The following is an 18,709-nucleotide window of genomic DNA, read 5'->3' on the forward strand; positions in this document are numbered from 1 at the left end:
GGGGTCTGCTCGTTCTTCTTGAGCATCGTGCCTGTTTTGATGCCAAAGCAATATTTCAAAGAAGAAGACAAGAAAGTATGTAGTATATAATCAGTTTTAAAAAGGGTTTAACTTATCTATGATCTATAAGCTAATGATGATACCATCATGTACTGTTCTTTCTTAATGCTAATATGTTATATACTAATCCATTCAAGTTCAAAACTGGGTGATTATAATAGAAGTGTTTCAAAGTTCTCATCTTGGATAGTGGAACTACCACAAGCAGCAATGACTAATTTGAAATTTCAAAGCAATGACCCTAGACACAAAAAGGAAAAGGTATAAGTTACTGCAAAGCAACCCAGGTAAAATAGGTGTAGAGAGCTAATGCTGAAAACACCAACTGGTGGGTTACTGGATTTTGTGATCAAGTCATTCCATGTACTCGTGGCCTTGGACATGTTATCATCATATCATGTGATGACAGTTGAATAAAAAAAGTAATTGAAAAGGAAAAGAAAAAAAAAAACCCAACCAGCCCAGTCCCCAGACAAGTCAGCAACCTACAGCCACTACACATGAGATTTGCAGAAGCCAGCAGCTGTTAGCCCTAGCCAGCTATATTGAATTGAAACTGTTCCTACATTACAGTGGCATGGGCACCTTTATTCTTTTCAGCCAAATGTAATTCCTTTATATTTTGGATACAGCCAGAAAAAGAAAATACATAAGAATCTAAATATTTGAATTTTCAACATAAAGCTGCTCTTTACTTTCTTGTGTCAAAAAAGTTCTTCCACTCAATATTTGGATTCACATATTTATGACACTAATCCAAGGTATGAGTGTTCAATTAACATGAACAAAACTTTCTTACAAGTAAAACCCACCTATGACCTAAATGTGTCTCTTCAATCAGCTTTGCCTAGATTAGTAAACTTTCTGTACTACCAAAAGTCAGAAGATGAAAAGTAAAAAAAGAATAAGAGTGAAAGCAGCAAAGAGCCACATCATTGAACCCAGCTAAGTTTTCCCACCATCATCACATACATACTTGGCATTGGCATTGGCTCTATTCAACTTGAAAAACCCCAAAGATTCCAAAATTTCTGAAAACCCAGAAACCCCAGGCTAAAAACCAGAGAGAGGTAGCTTTCAGATTTTCTCTTCAAATAGCTACAAATCACACGTCTTGGCCTGTGCTTTTGTTTCTTGGGTAAGTTCACAAAAACCTCTGCTCTCTCTCTCTCTGTTCGTCTCGCCATTTTCAACTTCATTGTGTCCCTTCTATTTTACAAGACTCGGTCTTTCTCTCCGCTTTTATTTTCACCGTCTTTATATGCGTTTTTTAGTCCTCTGATTTTGTTGGGTTGCTTTTAAAAATTGGCATTTCTTGTTCTTCGTTATGGCCTATGCTACATTGTGGATCTCCATACTTGGGTTGTGCTTTTGTTTTCATTGTAGAATCCGTACATTCTCTAATATGGTTTCTAGCTTCATGGCAGCGACGTGTTTGGCATGAAACAAGTCACAGAGAAGTGATTTTTGTTGGGTCATTTTGTGAAATAGTGAATTGGGTGAAGTGGGAAGTCCATTTGGGGAGAAGATGTTGTGTGCTTGTTCAGGAGAGCAGTTCAAATTTGAAGAGCCACCTCAGTCGCCGGAGTCATTGGCTACCAGGGACTTCTCGGCGAGTGGCCTGTCTTCGAGGACCATCGGAGATTGGGACTTGGGCTCGAAATTTGATGACATTCAAGTAGATGAGGCTGAGTCCACTCTCAAAGAAGCTCTATCTTTGAATTATGAGGTGGGTTTTTTCTTTGTTTATCAGCTGAATTTCACTTGAGAATGTATCTAAATTTGGTTATTGATGTTAATTGGTGTGCTTGTTTGTTGTAAATTCAGGAAGCTAGGGCGTTGTTGGGGAGGCTTGAGTTCCAGAGAGGGAATTTTGATGCTGCTCTTCAGGTGTTTCAGGGTATTGACATTAGGAACTTAACCCCAAGAATGGCCAAGGCCATTGTCGAGAGAATTAGGCACCGAAAACCGCGTGTGAAAGGCGATAGCTATGTGATGCTCAATGTGATGTCCTTGCATTCAGTGAGCTTACTGACTGAGGCAATATTGCTCAAGGCAAGATCACTTGGGGAGCTCGGAAGGTTTAGAGGTATTGCCTACTTTCTCATCGTTAATGTGTTTGCTTTTGTAATCAATAGGAAGTATTATCTTTGATAAACATTCGAGATTAGTATAGATTTGTTTGCTTTGATTAGAATTGAATAGGGAATGTTTATGTGCTTGTTTATTCATCAGAGGCTGCAAAGGAATGCAAAGTTATTCTTGACACAGTTGAATTGGCATTGCCTAACGGAATGCCTGAAGAAATTGGTGAGGACTGTAAATTGCAAGAAATGTTTCACAAAGCACTTGAGTTGCTCCCTATTTTCTGGACCAAGGCAGGGTATCTTGAAGAAGCGATAACTGCATATCGCGGGGCTCTGATCAAGCCATGGAATTTGGACCCTGAGAGGTTGGCTGGTGTTCAGAAAAGCTTAGCTTGCACTTTACTGTATAGTGGTGTCGAAGCAAGCCTTCCACCTCAGCTGCAAGTATGGGGTCCAACTACACCCAAGAACAATACAGAAGAAGCAGTCCTGTTGTTGTTGATACTTATGAAAAAGATGGCATTGAATCAAATAAAGTGGGATTCAGAAGTTATGGATCATCTGAGTTATGCACTTTCTGTTACTGGACAGTTCGAATTATTAGCTAATCATTTCGAGCAGGCCCTTCCGGGGTTGTATGGTCGAGCTGAGAGATGGTACTTGCTTGCACTTTGTTACAGTGCCTGTGGACAAAATGAAGAAGCACTGAACCTTTTGAAAAAAGTTGCAGGCTGTTCCGAAGCAAAGAACAAGCCCCATTTCCTATCTTTTCTCTTGGGAGCAAAGCTATGTTCCCTAGATACGGTTCATGCTCATGAAGGGATAGAATTTTCGCGTAAAGCTATTGACTTGGTCAGTGATCAGTGCGAGCATTTCATGGGTCAAGCACATAAGTTTCTTGGTGTTTGCTATAGTGGTGCAGCAAGAGCATCTATATCTGATTCTGAAAGAACTGTTTTTCAGAGAGAGTCTTTGAACTCTCTAAATCATGCCGCTCTTAATGGGAAGGGGGATCCCGAGGTAATGTTTAGTCTTGGCCTCGAAAATGCTGTGCAAAGGAATTTAGATGCAGCTTTCAGTTATACAATGAAGTACTCAGATATGGTGGCTGGCAGCTCAGGACACGGCTGGAAGCTATTAGCCCTCGTAGTTTCTGCAGAGCAGCGATTCAACGATGCTGAAGCCATAGTGGATTTTGCTTTGGATGAAGCAGGAAGAAGAGATCAATTAGAACTGCTCAGACTGAAAGCGGTGCTTCAAATTGCTCAGGAACATCCCAAGCAAGCAATAGAAACCTACAGAATGTTGCTAGCTTCTGTTCAAGCACAAAGGAATTCAAAAGCAAAGAACTTTGAGCAAGGAAGGACCTTTGATCCTGAGGTTTGTATTCCTTGGTTTCTCTTTGAAGGCACCAAGGTTTTTGCTTCTGTGTTAAAGTCTTCCTTCTTTGTTCTGCAGGCAATTCTGGAAAGAAACTTGGAAAAGGAAGCCTGGAGGGACTTGGCAGCCATTTATACCAAACTTAGTTTGTGGCCTGATGCAGAAATATGTAACAATAAAGCCAAGCTAATTGAGTTTTATTCTCCTCAAAGTTGGCATACGACAGGTACATAGGAATTTCCCCCATCATCTTGTGGTTTGTGTCAAGATGGAAAAAGTTATTGAGGTCTAATCCCCTATACACATTTGCAGGTACGTTATTTGAAGCTCAATCCAAGCACAAGGAAGCCCTCATTTCGTTCTCAGTATCACTGTCAATAGAGCCAGATTATGTTCCAAGCATCGTTTCAACTGCAGAAGTATTGATGAAACTCGGTACTGGATCACTCCCTATTGCAAGAAGCTTTTTAATGAATGCTCTGCGATTAGAACCCATAAACCATGAGGCTTGGTTGAATCTTGGAATGTTGTCGAAAATGGAAGGCTCATTGCAGCAAGCAGCAGAATTTTTCCAGGCTGCATATGAGCTTCAGCTGTCAGCTCCGGTGCAAAGCTTTGTGTAAGCAATGGTTTCGCAGTTAGTCTTAAGCATACCACTTCAAGAGTAATAGACTAATTATGCATATTCCAAGTATTATAAATGTACAGCCATCTTGGCTACTTTAGTCCCTCTTATCGAAGTCAAGGGGTACGTGAGATCTGTATATCTTGGTCATTATTCTATTTTTTGTAGTCGCATGATTAGTTACTTTATAATGTCTTGGGCAACATCAATTTAAAATCATTTGCTCTGTTCTTTTTGGAGTTTCAGTAAGGAAGGCCTATAGAAACTCTAGTATACCGATAATTCATAATGCGCATTCTCCTAACTAGGTAAGTGGGTGGGAAGGTAGCAGAGGATCCCTGTGCCCCTCTAGAATAGAGGTGGCAAACGGGCCGCTAAGCACGAGCACGGCATGGGCCCGGCACCTTTAAAAGAGGCCCGGCACGGCCCAAGCCCGTTAGTGGCCCGGCACGACCCGAGCACGTTAAAATAATGGACCGGGTTGGGCCTAGGAATATTGGCCCATTGGCCCGGCACGGCCCGAGCACGACATATTATGGGTCGGCCCGTTATAAACACAAAATTTCATTTTGTTTTTAAAAATATTTAAAAACCACAACGATAAGATTTGAATATTAGACCTCTTTATTTAAAAATCTCATGACATTTCCACCAATGTTATTTCTTTATATTGTCAAAATAGTGAAATAAAACATTATATCCTTGTTTTGACATAAAATATTTTTTTTAATCTCATAATAATACAACTATAGAATGAAGGAAAGAATAATATGATATTATATCTTCATTATATTAATAAAGATTAATCTCACAATAATATACTACAAACAATATATTTTGACTTATTTTTTTCTTTCTTTCTTTCTTGTAGTGGAATATAAAAAATATTAGAAAACTAATCTTAAAAAGTTAAGATTAAGAAAAATATTGTAGAACTTAATTTATTTTAATTTTCTAAATAGTTAAACAAAATTAATTTTTATTTATTCAAATTAAAAATTTTAAATCGTGCTTTATAGTGGGTAGGCACGAGCACGGCCCGTTTATTGGCCCGGCACGAGCACGGCCCGACATGATATGGGCTCGGGCCATGGGCCGGACCGGGCTTAATGTTTAAGTAAATGGGCCGGCACGAGCACGGCCCAACATGATATGGGCTCGGGCCATGGGCCGGACCGGGCTTAATGTTTAAGTAAATGGGCCGGCACGAGTCCGGCACGATAATAAATGGGCCGGCCCAAACACGGCACTAAGCACGACTAAGCCCGCTTAAAATGAGCCGGGTCGGGCCGGGCCGGCCAGTTTGCCACCTCTACTCTAGAATCCCACAAATTCGTCTAATAGTCAAAAATTCAAAAGGAAAAGCGTAGCTGGCTAGTTAAGATTAGATAGATTTCATTGCTTGGAAGCTCAGACTTTCAGCTGTCTTAATCAAAAAAGAGTAGCACGATTTGGAGGCATTGCCTACTCTCACATGGTTAAAGTGTTTGTTCTTGTAATCATAAGTTTTATCTTTGATAATGTTTTTATATTAGACATATTGGTTTGCTTTTGATAAGCCAATGTTATATACTTCACTTATTCATCAGAGGCTGCAAAGCAGTATGCCTGACAAAATTGGTGACTTCCTTGTGTCGCACTCTATTTCACATTCCATGTAATGGCTTATATCTACTAGCTCGAAGTCCAATTCTACAAATCGATAGGTGGAGTAACTGTAAAGATTTCTAAAATCAACAATTTGTTGCATAGAACACATTAAATGGCCAAAGCAAGATACTGAAACAGCTCATGCAACTCTTATTGTATTCCTCATATTCCATATACAATAAACAAGTAAATTACATTGAACGTTGAGCCTTGGAGATATGGAATGTTTGGAGCTGGCAGAAAAGAACTAAGCAATCCACAAAATAAGGTTGAATCTCTATAATACAAACTGCAGCCAAAACAAACATAATATGTGAGAAAGGAATTAATAGAAGATTGGGAGAATTTCCATAAATTTCATTTGATTACTTGGCCAACAAATAGAATTCATCACAAGATCATTGTTTGGAGAAATCTTGTAGAGTTTACTAGGTAACATGGGCCATTGGGTGACTTACAAAAATGGCAGTTGTTGGAGAGACAAAAGACTCAGCCTCATCCCATTGACCACTGCATCAACAAAACCAACAAAACAGTCAAATATATGAATAATCTGATTTCAGCAGAGATGCACATTGCACCTTGGTATCAAGAGTACAGCGGTGGCAAAACAAAATGAAACCAGTGAGTACAACATAAGAATTGGACATAATGACATCATTTTTGCTAGTATTTTCTCTGCACCATGCTAAACTATAACAGAAGCAAAAGAGATTGGCCTTATAATCTAACTTCATAGTGGGGCTCAGTCCAGCATCAATTATTCAAGAAGAATTCTGGAATACAATACCTTTAACACTGGTTCGCCTTTGTTGGAGTTGGCAGCTTGCTTTGCAGCCGCCTGTTGCTGTGCACGAGCAGCTCTACCAGCTGCAGACTTCTCAAATTCCTCTTGCCTGCAATAGCCATTACAGTGTAAGTAATTAATAATAACACTACCAGACCATTTCCATCCCTGGAAAAGGATTGCTATCCGCCTATCAAAGTGTAATCATGACCCTTGATATGTGTCAGAATCCGCACTCTCCCATTTGTAAATATGCACATATCAATAAGCAGCATGTCAAGACTGCATGCAGTTCAAATTTATTTCATGTTAACAACAAAACCAAGTTTCACCACGGGGCTGGATTGGACTTAAGGCAATGATGCCGACAATTGGTGTTACAAAGCAATTATATTTGGAAAGAAGTGATGAAGACGATAAACAAGATGATCATAATGCACTACGTCTATTCTGATCAGCCAAGGTAGCAGGGCACTAGGAAAAATCTCAAAACAATGACACTAGTTAAGATTAGATAAGAAAACAGTGCCTTCAGCTGCACGTCCACAAATTCAAATCAAAGAGCAAACCAAAAAAAAAAAAGCAGTATTCTACCAGCTCTCAGGTTTAGCAGCTATATTTATCCATAAACTTTCATAACAACGTCTGATCACGACAATTTCTCCGAGCCAGTTTCATAAAAGTTTTGATTTTTCCAGCTTTCACTATTTCATCGTTCAAATCAAAGAGCAAAGAAACAGCAATCTTATATATCCAAAATTCAGATCATAGAACAAAAGTCGTTGCAAACAGAATGTAAATAGCAGTATATAAACGAATTTCAATCTCTAATCAATATCAATATGATGGATCACATAAAATAAATTTAAAAAAAAAAAAAAAAAAAAAAAGCAAACCTTCTTTGGGCGGCTTCGGCAGCTTTGGCAACAACTTCTGCAGAGGCTAACCTCTCTTGTTCTTTTCTCTCAGCGCTATTGCCTCCATCGAAACAGCACAGTATCCCCATTTCTCTCCTCTCTATCGGTTTCTCATTTGACTTGTGATTCCAGACTCTTCTTATATAGTTTTCATTTTTGGCTAAATAAACGCGTGCCACGTCATAAAGTGGGAGAGGATTATCCTGTCATGTTAAGTTAGGCCTCCAAAACGACGCCGCGTGCGCCATAACAGATCGTCTTCCCTATTCGATTTCGAGTGTTGTCTTCCTCTTTTTCTTTTCTCTGAGACTGTTGCTGTTCCTGTTCGATTCTAAAATCAAAACCCTAATTTGCAGAGAGAGAGAGATGAGCACGCTGAAGTTGGATTCGATTTCTCCTACTGAAACTGTGGAGATAGAGAATGGTCTGTCACTGGTGCCGCGGCTCCGGCTGAATATAACGGTGTATCCGTCGAGCCAAGTTGTGAGCAAACCGATTGACGAGTGGAAGATGAAGCAAACCCTAATTGACTTCCTCAAGAACTCGCTTTCCGATCCGGTCACAGTTCCGGAGGAGGATCTCAAGATCAGACGGGTGAGGGACCTGAAGAAGCGGAAGCGGGACGACCCTGTAGCTTCCGGTACCATCTTCATTCGCGACCTAGGGTTTCTGAGGAAGACGAGCAGGAAGGGTGAGGAGGATGAGAAGAAGAGCGTTGAGGAGGTGGAGAAGAAGTTCAGTGATTGGAGGAGGTACATTGTGGAGAAGATGGATGGGATTGAGCTCAATCTCGAAGGGGTTAAGTTCAAGCTAAACGTCGTCGTTCCGGAGTCGGATGATTTCAAGGCGACGAAGAAAGGTTGGGAGGAGTTTTACGCTTTCGGAAATCGAGGTTTGTAGTGGGATTGGAAATCGAATGAGGTTTGAATTTTTGATTTTGAGTGAGTTTGGGAATGGATTTGGTTTCAAAGTTTGTGTCTCTTTTTTTTTCGCCAGGGTTTTCGAGGAGTGGGAAGCAAGAGACTGATACTATAATACTGAAGGGTGTTCCTTCACGCTGGTTCGCAGAGCCGCGGGTTTCCTCAAAGCCTTCAATGCTGGTCACACATACCATCTTTTCGACATTTGGGAAGATAAGGCATGTCAATGTGTTTGTTTTCTTGCTCTATCTGCTATTATATTGTAGAAAGCTACAGAGAAAATATTATGTGTTCTAATCGACCGCTATAATTTAGTTCCAAATGTCTGCTTAAAAATATCTCTGTAGTTAAGCTTAAAAAAGGGTAATCATCAAAAGAAAAGAACTTGGAAAATGTGAAACTGTATCAGCATTATAATGTTTTTGGATTGCTCTTTTGGAAAAAACTCATGTGTATCCTCGTTGGTGTCTGCCCTCGCAGTCTAATGACATTATCTAATCGTGCATAATTCTTGTTGCTTGTTCCTTTTTACTTACAATCATTAGGAATCTTAATGTTGCTGAGGACGATGATCCAGGTAAGGATGCGAATGAGGATGATGGGGACTTGGTTTCAGGTCTCCATTGTAAGATTGTGGTTCAGTTCGAGAAACACAAGGACTTCTACAATACTTTCAAGGCGTTTTGTGGCCGCTCATTGCAGAAGGTAGGCAGTTTGTTTCTCTTCATTAGAGTTTAGGAGTGTTATAACCAGCATCGTCAATCAACTTGTCAGTAATTTAATTTGCTAGGTTGCAAGCATTAAGATTTGATGTTGCTAACTGAGAGCTGGTGCTCCAAATACTTGTATTGAATTTTATATTGAAATCATTGACTAGCCACTTTTCTTGTTGGTTTCTAAGTTTGTAACCAAACATGGCGCTATGTTGCAGGAAGGATCTAAGTTGAAGGCTGATTATGAGGTTGCTTGGGACAAGGATGGATTTTTCCGAAACTCGAGAAATCAAACACAGGAAGACAGTAGCAGGGCACGAGAAACCACAACATATCCCAGGCAGCAGCAACACTATTCTCGGTTCAGTTCCGATGAAGCTCCCAGAAAGAGGTTTAAGGTTAGAAACTCAATAGCTAACTACTCAATTTGACGCTTGAACAGACTTTCTGTATTTCCCTGAGGGATTGATGTATAAGTGGCCCCCTAAGCTAAATTTTAAACCCCCTTTGCTATTGTACCTCTGACCTCTGCACATGATTCCATAAATTCCTTTGTTTGAATGCAGGAATAGAAAATGCAGAGTCTGAAAATTTCTTCTGGAGCTAGGAGCTTGAAGTATGGTAATCTGTGACAAGCCATTGTATAACAGCAAAGAGCCAAATACTAGTACTCATGCTAGAACAAATATGAAAGATTAGCCTTTCGCAAATGCAATGAATACTGTTAAGCCCCAAATTTGTACCAACAAATCATAGATATTTTTTGTTATTGGGATTCAGTGATTAAACATCAACAGTTATAATATGCTTCTTCATCTAATTTCTCTCCTCTACGGGCGCTATATTTATACTTGATATCGTCATTCTAGCCCTGTAGTTTACGGCATTACCTAATGCTGTTCCTTCACTAGTTGTATCAACCTCCCAATTATTGTATGTACTCTAACAGGCATGGTTGACCAGTCGGTAAGGATTTGTGGCAAGTCCTTTACCCTAAAAGACGAAGTCCCGAGTCTCGAGTCTTTCTTTTGGATTTTGGTGCTAAAGTCTCAGTCTTTTATTAAGATGGAAGTCTTGTTATCTCACCTTTCTCCCTTAACGAATATAGCGCCTTGTTCTTAATGACGGTACATGCTGAGCCCCATTTCTAGGGTCACTAAATTCCATTCCCATTATTACAAGATAAATAAAAATTAAAGAACATGGTTGGTTGTGGATCTTAAGAATTGGTGATGTACTGGAAGAACTGAACCCCCATAAGCAATCACGAAGTGTATCTTATATATAACTGCATGATCTTATTTGCATTTCAGTTATACTTGTTTTTCCTTATAAATAATGAACGTGTTGGGCAGCTAGTCAGAAGCCTGTGAAAATTGTTTGTTTAGAGGAAGAAAAACGTGAGCAAAAGGAATATAGATTACAATTTAGATTGATTATGATTGGTGCAAGAGAGTCAGAGACGGCTGAGACGCCATTATATTCAAAATAGCTTCATCAAGATTACTTCTACTTTTCTATAGTCTGCAAATATAAATTTCATCAGTTTCAGTGTCGATGACAAAATCCCATGTATAATGGAATGGGTTCTCCACGATATAATTTCTTAAGCAATCAAATCGAAACACCATCATCGGATCATAGGGACCAATCCTTAGTCTAAACCAATATTACTCGTAATTTACATTTACAAACATAATATTACTCGTAATTTACATTTACAAACATTTGGAAGACAGATTGCAAGTCAGAACTTGTAACACAAAAATTTGTACATGCGCACAGCTGCAAAATCTTGACCCAAGAAAAAAAAGGGAAAAGAACTAAGAAACGAAAGAACAAACAAATCTAGCTAAGTCGATCACAAGTCAATAGCATCATCATTACCAACTTTTCCGGTGACCATGTTGCCGGGATCGGGGCGTGGTATTGTTGTCACTTTTCGGAGAAGACAATCCTTCACTAGTACCAATCACCGTCTTATTCTCACTCGACCTTTTCACATGTTCTTTTGGCTTCGAAGCTTTTCTTGATCTTCTTGTAGTATTCAAGCTCTTTTCTTTCAGTGTTGGAATTGCATACCAACCGATAGAGGTACACAAAATCGCCACCGACCGCCCAAACACGGCCAGCAACACCAAAATCAACACCACAACCACCGGAAGATAAAACGACGGTCGCCTGAAGTTGATGTTCCGCAAGAAGTCAAACATGTTGTTCTTAATAGTATTGGTCTTAGGTTGTTGCTCGGGTAGTACTTCTTTGGCGGGCGCTACTGAGGGCTTAACGGTCAATTTATCTAACGCTTCTGCATGCTTTTCTTCATGATGATGATGAGGAGGCTTGGTTTTCTGCTCTTGTTGCTTCTTGTCCTTCAACTTCAGCACAATTGGAACAGGAGAGCTGTCGTTTGAGTCCTTGTACACAAATCGAACGAAGGTATCGTCCTGAGAGCCGGTTTGAGCATAAATCTGCTGGCGTTTCTCTTCAAGATCGGCCATGAGGGCAGAGAACTTATCGAGGCCTCGAGTCGAATACGGGTTCTTGCTGTCCTTGTTGTGGTTATGGATTCTATGAATGAGACCACCACTTCGTCTGCCCGATGATCTTCTTGGAGTCGAACAAGGACTATTTGTGATGATGGGTTCGTCGAACTCATCAGATGTTTCTGGGTGGAAAAAGCCACAGCTGAAAGGGCTCAACATTGTTTTGGGTTTTCAGATTGCTAAGGATTTTTTAGTGTGGTTTGGTTTGGTTTGATTTGGATGGACGATAGAGCCACATATATAAGTTGAAGTTTGAAATGCAAAGGCAGATCTAAAACGCAAAGGGATTAGTCAAAATGAAACATTTGAAAAATGCAAGTGCTAATGGAAGCTTCTGCCCACATGGGATTTGACTTCCTTGGGAAAGGGAAATAGTTGCTGCTTCAATTATTCCTTGCAAACTAACTATATAGGATATCGATCTAGAAGAAAGTGATGAACAAGTAGATGATACTCGTTATGCTTGGAGAAGGGGATTGAATTGGTCCATGGTTCATACTTGAATAATAACATAATTCATATGTTTCTTGGTGCGTAACGCGCATATGTTTATCAAAGTCTAGAACAGTGAGTGTAACATCATCTAGAAGGGGCATTTGGGACCACGAGCAATTAAATGAAAAGGCTGCAGAGATTACTTGTAATAATTATAGATTTGGAAAATGAAGGTTGTGCATATGTCAAAGCACCCAACTATTTAATATAAATTTTTAATGATGTATTCTAGAAACCAAGGCAGCCAACAAAAATGAGATATTGATTATAACCATAACGATATTATTATGTGTTAAGAGTTAAGACCAGAGCGGTATGGTTGATTTCACAGAGATTCTTTAGTAGTTTTTCGAGAACCAACTGATTTTTATGTGTTAAGTTCTCTCAACTTATTTGATTACATAATTTAATTTGTTTGACTTTTAGTGTACTTCACATTAATTGATATTAAAATTTAACCTCATTGATGAGAAATCAGAATTGTATTATCCATCATCAACATCTTGGCAACGAAACCCCACCCATCTAAATGCTTCCGTCAGTAGCGGTCCGTATCTATAAAACCATTTGAAAACAATCGGACTTTTGAAAGCAAAACTTGGAGAGTAAGCACTAAGCAAGCTATCTCATTCATGGTGTCATTACAGAACAAAAAAATAGTTGGACTTTGTTTCCCTGTGAGATATTCTAATGCAATATCTAATGAAAATGTTAGTTAAGCATTAATGTAGCATTATTAATCGTCATTTAAGATTTTGGATAACCTACATTTGCATCATGTCACATGTCATCGAGTTCCAAGTGATTATGTAGTTCAATACGTTGCAAAGCTGCCTAGAAAGTAGATAATATTGTCTACATGACATAACATGCCAATTTATAATCCTAATGCATACCTCACATGGTGCAAAAAGGTATTTTTCCTTTCTATTTCTTAATTTACTAAACAAGAGTATAAAATTCTCAAAATGGATGTTCACAACTTCACATGGCCCACTAAACTACTTGCTACCCCCCCCCCCCCCTATAATAGATAACGTTAACGACCTTGTACCATTTCCACGCGTTTATTCAGAGACTTCAAAATAAACATCCAATAGAAGCAAAAGCAACCCATAATCAAATTAATAAGATACAAAACCCCGACCGCTAAAATTAAGGATGGGTTGGAGTGATCTGCACTCATTCTCCTCACCTAAAACATAAGCCCAGAAGAAGCTTTCTTTCACCTGATTACTGTATTATAGTGAACAAGTAGGAATGATTAAAGCTCTTAATTTAATCAACATTGACCATGTGGTCCAAAACTCAATCATGCTGCAAAATCACTGCCAAACAGTTACATATGTGCAAGCTACATTTTTGCATAAATAGCAGGCATGACAATACAACCTAATTTTCTGAACGCAAAACCCTTACAAATGGAACGGGAATGAGCATGATAGTGGTGGGGGGAAACTGCTGAGAGTTCTCCGGACTTCAGTCAATGAGATTCCTGTGAAAACATGTGATGATAGCACAAAAACAGTGAGCTTTTGGAAATTAGACCATGAATAAACAAAGTTGCTCAAACACACAGAAGCACAAACAGATTGACAAATAGAACTATGGTGGGAGAATGCTTACCAGTATCAATTTCTTCCGAGACAAAGATTGCAAACTTGCAAGCTATTCATTGTCATCACAGTCTTCATCAAACTTGATGTACTTCTCTTGCACTTCTCCAACTGTGAGCTACTTTGTTAAGCAAAACTCATAACATGGGATTTTTGGTTTCATATATATTTTTGTACCCCAAACACATATATCTTCATTAGATACCCAGAACCCGCCAAACCCACTTCATGGACCCGGCCTCAAAACTCGGGCCTCACGCTGCGCCCCGCAAAATGTTTAGAAGGCAGGAAAGTCTAACAGAAAGCTATGTAGGTACTGAGAGGGTTTGAAGCCCATACCACATGAAGATTATAAGTACAGCGACAAAATGAAAGTACAGTGACAAAATGAAGGAATAAGAGCAAAAGTATTCTAGAATAAGAAATAAAAGGATATCTGTGGTAATCCCAATCAACAGGACCAACTGCAATTTTGCTGAATTCTACTGCACTTGCTTCAATGCTAGCAAAAATATATCCATTGGTCTTGTCTATCAGCTTAACTAGTTTCCCCACGCTCTCTTTATCCTGAAAAGTAGCATCTGACTGAGAACACATAGTATAAACATACATGAGGTCAGGAGTAAACTGAAGAGAGATTGGCATGCCTGAATATCTAAGGTTGTAAAGCTGACAAGACTGTAGTCTTCTATGACACCACAGAGCTCCTTGGTAAGCTTTCTGCAATATGGACCACAAACACCTTACTGATAAAAATTACAGCTTCTCATAATTTTGATCTATGATCCTGAATTCCTAATATTCATCAGACCTGAATTTAGCTAAGCGAGGATCCTGATCAAGACTGTTCTGAAGATAAGATAAATCCTCCACATCAGTATAGAAATCAAGGTTGAAAGCTGCACAAAGGATGAGCAGCAGCATTATTAACATCAGTTACATTGCAAGTCATGTGTAAGAAAAGGAAAAAAAGGAAAGAAAGCTGCAGCCATTACCCAGCTTTCCATAGTTCTGTATCAAATCAATCTTAGACAAGACATTTATGTGTGGGAGCTCCATATGTATCATGGTTGATAAAGAGAGAAGCAATGCACTAACATACTTTGCAGGATCACTGCAAAGATGGGCGTCAACTAAATGCACTGCAGCCAACTGCAGAAAATCAGGAAGCCAACCAAAAGAAGAGCAGAAGGCACATCAATTATTCACGGTCATGGTGAATGGTCAAAGCAACAGTATCACGAAAGAAGAATATAATCATACCCTGAGGTTTAACTTCTTTATGAGTTTCATGATAATATTCTTGGCGTTGGAATGAAGAAAGAATAGTTCCACTTGGCCGGGAAAATCAAAGAGAAGATAGCGATCTGCAGTAACATTGATAGGCAGCAGAATGCTATTGTCAATTTTACCACTACCCAGGGGACAAACTAGAAGAATGCTAACATGCCAGGTCATTTGCATAACTTCACAATAAGCCACATAGATATGCTTGCATAATTTCTGATTGTGGATTTCAAAATGCTCCACTTATTATTTGAATTTGAGCATCATTGGTTGAAAATTTTAGTATAATTCTGAGCAACCATAAGACTAGCTCCAAGCTGAACTGAATCTTGATATAACAATGAAACATCACATACTAGCCAATTATACAAACCCTCGGAGGAGCTGCAGAGCTTCTCCTTATCACTATGGGAAGAAAAGAAAAAACACTATTACAACAACTCCAAGAAGCAGCTTTGACGTATCACAGGTAAACAACATGATAATACCGCACATATGAAGAACTTGAGGGAAAAAGATAAGAATAAGGATAACAGAGCCTGATTATCATAAAAAGAAAAGCAAGGCAAAACATACCTTTAAGAAGAGGTTTCAACCTAGCCTCCAACCAGTCAATATTTTTCTCTAGATAATCCATGCAATATACGAGACCTGGATGAACATGACAATAGAAACTTCAGAAGCTGCAGAACAAGATTTTTCATACTCTACAGGTATAGGAAGCGCAAAATACATCAAAAAACTTGGAGAAGACAGTTAAGCTTTCAGCTTGCAAGTGAGGGACATTAAGAACAGTAAATAAAACCAATTGTCAATTGTTTTCCCTCTTTTTTTACAAATCCAAAATTTGAAGTGATGAACTGACTATTGTGTTTATGCAAGAAAAAGAGGCTCTCACCTCCATTTGGACCAAGAGAATGTTCCGCCATGACATCACTTAGTTTAACAAGATCAGCTATGTTCACAGCACATTCATACCTACATTTTAAGTCAAGGTATCACATACTACAAGCAAAATGCAACACTGCAATTAGCTAAACAACTCCAAGAGGATACGGTAATGAATCGTTAGCCGGGTCCAAATTGATAACCGCAACTTTCCTGCAGTAAAATTGACACATAGTAAATACAATCGTACACTATACACTATGAGGTGAAAACCAGAATCCAGCGGAGAATTTACCTTCCAATGAGTTCGAGGAATTGCGACATGCCGTTGCAGTAAGTGGTCTTCCCTGAGCCAGGTGGACCGATCACAACTTGCCCAAACACCATCTTCGCTGCTCCGGCTGTGAGCTACGGAAGTTGTGCCGCCGGAAAGAATGAAGAAGGCAATTGTGAGATGGAAGAAGGAGAGGGGAAGAGAAGCAATAAGAAGCAAGGAGTAGAGTTGGTCTCGAATTGGTTCCGATTTAGGGGTTTAGGGTTTAAAATTTAGGAGCGGTAACCGGTAAGTAATAGCCGGAGTCTGGAAGCGTCTCCTGGGATTTGGATTGTTCCTCGTAAGTTCTTACCTTTTAAGCCTCGCCGTTGATGATTATCGTGCGGTCAGTGTTTGTTCATTTTTTTTTTTTTAACCTTTTCCAAACGACGATATGTCTGCTCTCTTCTTCTCTTTTACTTTGGTTGACTTTTTTTTTTACGGGAAATTCGTTTGGATTGTGTTAATACTAATGGACATGTTGGGGAGCCTTGTTAACAGAAGGAAGTGATTAATGATGGATTGGGCCTCCTCCCAGGTGGCATCTGTCCCAGGGAGCCCAGTCCACTGAACAAGCCATTTAGTGATGGAACGACCTCCCTTTCTGATAATTGCCATATCGAGGACTTTAGAAGGCAGCCACTGCATAGTGCCATCATCTGCAATTGGGGTAGTGTCGCTGGGAGCCTGGGACTGAAATTGCATCTCTAACCTTCTTCTTCAAAAAGAGACACATGGAAGACGGGATGCAACTTGGAGTGGGGAGGTAACTTCAACTTGTATGCAACAGCGCCGATCTTGGAGTCGATCTGAAACGGCCCATAGTACCGTGGTGAAAGCTTGTGTGCAGAATGCTTCACCAACGATTTCTGGCAGTATGGATGCAATTTCAGGTAAACCCAATCGCCCTTCATGAAAGATTGCTCAGTCCGATGTTGATCGTTATGTTGTTTCATACTATTCTGGGCTAAGGCCATGTTGGATCTGAGGAGGTGGAGGAGGTCGTCTCTGTTCTGGAGTACGACGTCGACAGCATGGACGGCGGTAGAGCTCGGCGTATACATGGACACCGTGGGCGGTGGTTTGCCGTAAAGTGCTTGGTACGATGTCATGTTGATGGCGGAGTGGAAGGTGGTGTTATACCACCACTCAGCCCAGCGAAGAAGAGAAGCCCAAGAATTCGGCTTGTCTGCGATGAAACACCGGAGATAGTGTTCGAGGCAGCGTTTAACGACCTCAGTCTGACCATCTGACTGGGGGTGGTAGGCTGAGCTATGGCACAGCTTGGTTCCTTGCAATTTGAAGAATGCGTCCCAGAATTTGCTGATGAAGATGGGATCTCAATCACTGGTAATGGAGCGAGGCATCCCATTAAGGCGAAAGATTTCCTTCACAAAAATGTCAGCAATATCAATCGCTGTGTATGGGTGAGTGACAGCAAGAAAATGACTAGACTTCGACAATCGATCAACAACAACTAAGATGGAGTTTTTGCCACTGGAAGTGGGTAACCCTTCAATGAAGTCAAGTGAAATATCAACCCAGACATTGTCCGGAATGGGAAGCGGCTGCAGCAAACCGGGAGGGTTAATGGCCTCGTAGTTCTATCTCTGGCACTGATCGCAAGCTGCCACGAAGCGCTTAACGTCCTTTCGCATCCCCGGCCAAGCGAAACTCCTAGCCAATCTGATGTAAGTTCGCAGATAGCCCGAGTGCCCAGCTTGAAGGGAAGAATGAAATTCATCCAACACCTTGCAGCGCTAATCAGAGGTAACTGGAACAAAGATTTTGCCTTTGTAAAGGAGTCGACCTTGTCGTAATTCAAAGTGTTTCTTGGTTGGACGGTTGTTGTGCAGTGAGGTGATGATGTCGTTGGCCATAGGATCAGTTTGACAAGCACGGTCAATGGATGCAAGACTGTCAAAGATGGGAGAGGACACGTTCTGGATGCTACATAGCTCAAGTTGTCTGGATAATGTATCCGCTGCTGTATTCATAAACCCAGGGCGATATTGAATTTTGTAATTGTAGCCCATGAGTTTGTAGAGCCATTTGTGTTGGGATGGTGTAGAAATCCTCTTATCTAATATGTGTTTGAGAGTTTGGTGATCTGTGATGATGGTGAATGCATCACCCAACAAGTAGTGACGCCATTTATCCACGGCATATAAGATAGCCAGCAATTCTCGGTCGTAGACTGACAAGGCTTGAGTCTTTGGGGAAAGGTTCTTGCTGAGGAAAGCAATATGATGGCTGTGTTAGGATAGAACTACACCAATACCAGTACCATTAGCGTCTATCTCCACATCAAAAGCTTCAGTGAAATCAGGGAGGCTGAAGTAATGGCCTGTTTCAATTGCACAAAGGCTTGATCTGCTTCGGAGGTCCAAATGAAGTTATGGCCCTTTAACATATCTGTTAGAGG

General features: G+C 40.1%; 6 protein-coding genes across 9 annotated transcripts; 3 read left to right on the top strand and 3 right to left on the bottom strand.

Moving 5' to 3' along the window:
* The first annotated feature begins 780 nt into the window (after positions 1-780).
* On the top strand, positions 781-4,397 carry LOC112169569 (protein NPGR1). 4 transcript variants are annotated; one of them, XM_024306622.2, is made up of 6 exons: positions 781-1,198; positions 1,488-1,789; positions 1,888-2,149; positions 2,296-3,527; positions 3,606-3,753; positions 3,840-4,397. In XM_024306622.2, the coding sequence occupies exons 2-6, from the start codon at positions 1,589-1,591 to the stop codon at positions 4,148-4,150; spliced, it is 2,154 nt and encodes a 717-aa protein (XP_024162390.1). In that variant the 5' UTR covers positions 781-1,198; positions 1,488-1,588; the 3' UTR covers positions 4,151-4,397. The 4 variants fall into 4 exon arrangements, with proteins under 4 accessions (XP_024162390.1, XP_040363692.1, XP_040363690.1 ...); XM_040507758.1 differs by having other exon boundaries at positions 1,477-1,789; positions 2,296-3,753; XM_040507756.1 differs by having other exon boundaries at positions 2,296-3,753.
* A 1,460-nt stretch (positions 4,398-5,857) lies between these two features.
* LOC112172352 lies at positions 5,858-7,642 on the bottom strand. Its single transcript, XM_024309652.2, has 4 exons — positions 7,486-7,642; positions 6,593-6,698; positions 6,261-6,312; positions 5,858-6,091 (listed from the first exon to the last, which is right to left on the bottom strand). Exons 1-3 carry the CDS (start codon positions 7,593-7,595, stop codon positions 6,298-6,300), a joined length of 231 nt encoding a protein of 76 aa, XP_024165420.1. The 5' UTR covers positions 7,596-7,642; the 3' UTR covers positions 5,858-6,091; positions 6,261-6,297.
* Positions 7,643-7,739: 97 nt separating this feature from the next.
* Positions 7,740-9,959, top strand: LOC112172351 (A-kinase anchor protein 17A). Its single transcript, XM_024309651.1, has 5 exons — positions 7,740-8,398; positions 8,503-8,644; positions 8,972-9,131; positions 9,358-9,537; positions 9,706-9,959. Exons 1-5 carry the CDS (start codon positions 7,873-7,875, stop codon positions 9,709-9,711), a joined length of 1,014 nt encoding a protein of 337 aa, XP_024165419.1. The 5' UTR covers positions 7,740-7,872; the 3' UTR covers positions 9,712-9,959.
* Positions 9,960-10,780: 821 nt separating this feature from the next.
* On the bottom strand, positions 10,781-12,042 carry LOC112174468. The gene has a single exon (XM_024312244.2). It carries the CDS (start codon positions 11,842-11,844, stop codon positions 11,023-11,025), a length of 822 nt encoding a protein of 273 aa, XP_024168012.1. The 5' UTR covers positions 11,845-12,042; the 3' UTR covers positions 10,781-11,022.
* Positions 12,043-13,386: 1,344 nt separating this feature from the next.
* Positions 13,387-16,606, bottom strand: LOC112174488 (GPN-loop GTPase QQT1). Its single transcript, XM_024312263.2, has 11 exons — positions 16,267-16,606; positions 16,140-16,184; positions 15,982-16,061; positions 15,660-15,734; positions 15,060-15,163; positions 14,792-14,948; positions 14,608-14,695; positions 14,444-14,516; positions 14,233-14,363; positions 13,807-13,909; positions 13,387-13,675 (listed from the first exon to the last, which is right to left on the bottom strand). The coding sequence occupies exons 1-10, from the start codon at positions 16,356-16,358 to the stop codon at positions 13,849-13,851; spliced, it is 906 nt and encodes a 301-aa protein (XP_024168031.1). The 5' UTR covers positions 16,359-16,606; the 3' UTR covers positions 13,387-13,675; positions 13,807-13,848.
* A 205-nt stretch (positions 16,607-16,811) lies between these two features.
* On the top strand, positions 16,812-18,395 carry LOC121050143. The gene is made up of 2 exons (XM_040509293.1): positions 16,812-17,177; positions 17,257-18,395. The coding sequence occupies exons 1-2, from the start codon at positions 17,066-17,068 to the stop codon at positions 17,535-17,537; spliced, it is 393 nt and encodes a 130-aa protein (XP_040365227.1). The 5' UTR covers positions 16,812-17,065; the 3' UTR covers positions 17,538-18,395.
* The last annotated feature ends 314 nt before the right edge of the window (positions 18,396-18,709 follow it).

Source organism: Rosa chinensis, chromosome 6, assembly GCF_002994745.2.
Source record: "Rosa chinensis cultivar Old Blush chromosome 6, RchiOBHm-V2, whole genome shotgun sequence".
Classification (NCBI taxonomy): Eukaryota; Viridiplantae; Streptophyta; class Magnoliopsida; order Rosales; family Rosaceae; genus Rosa; species Rosa chinensis.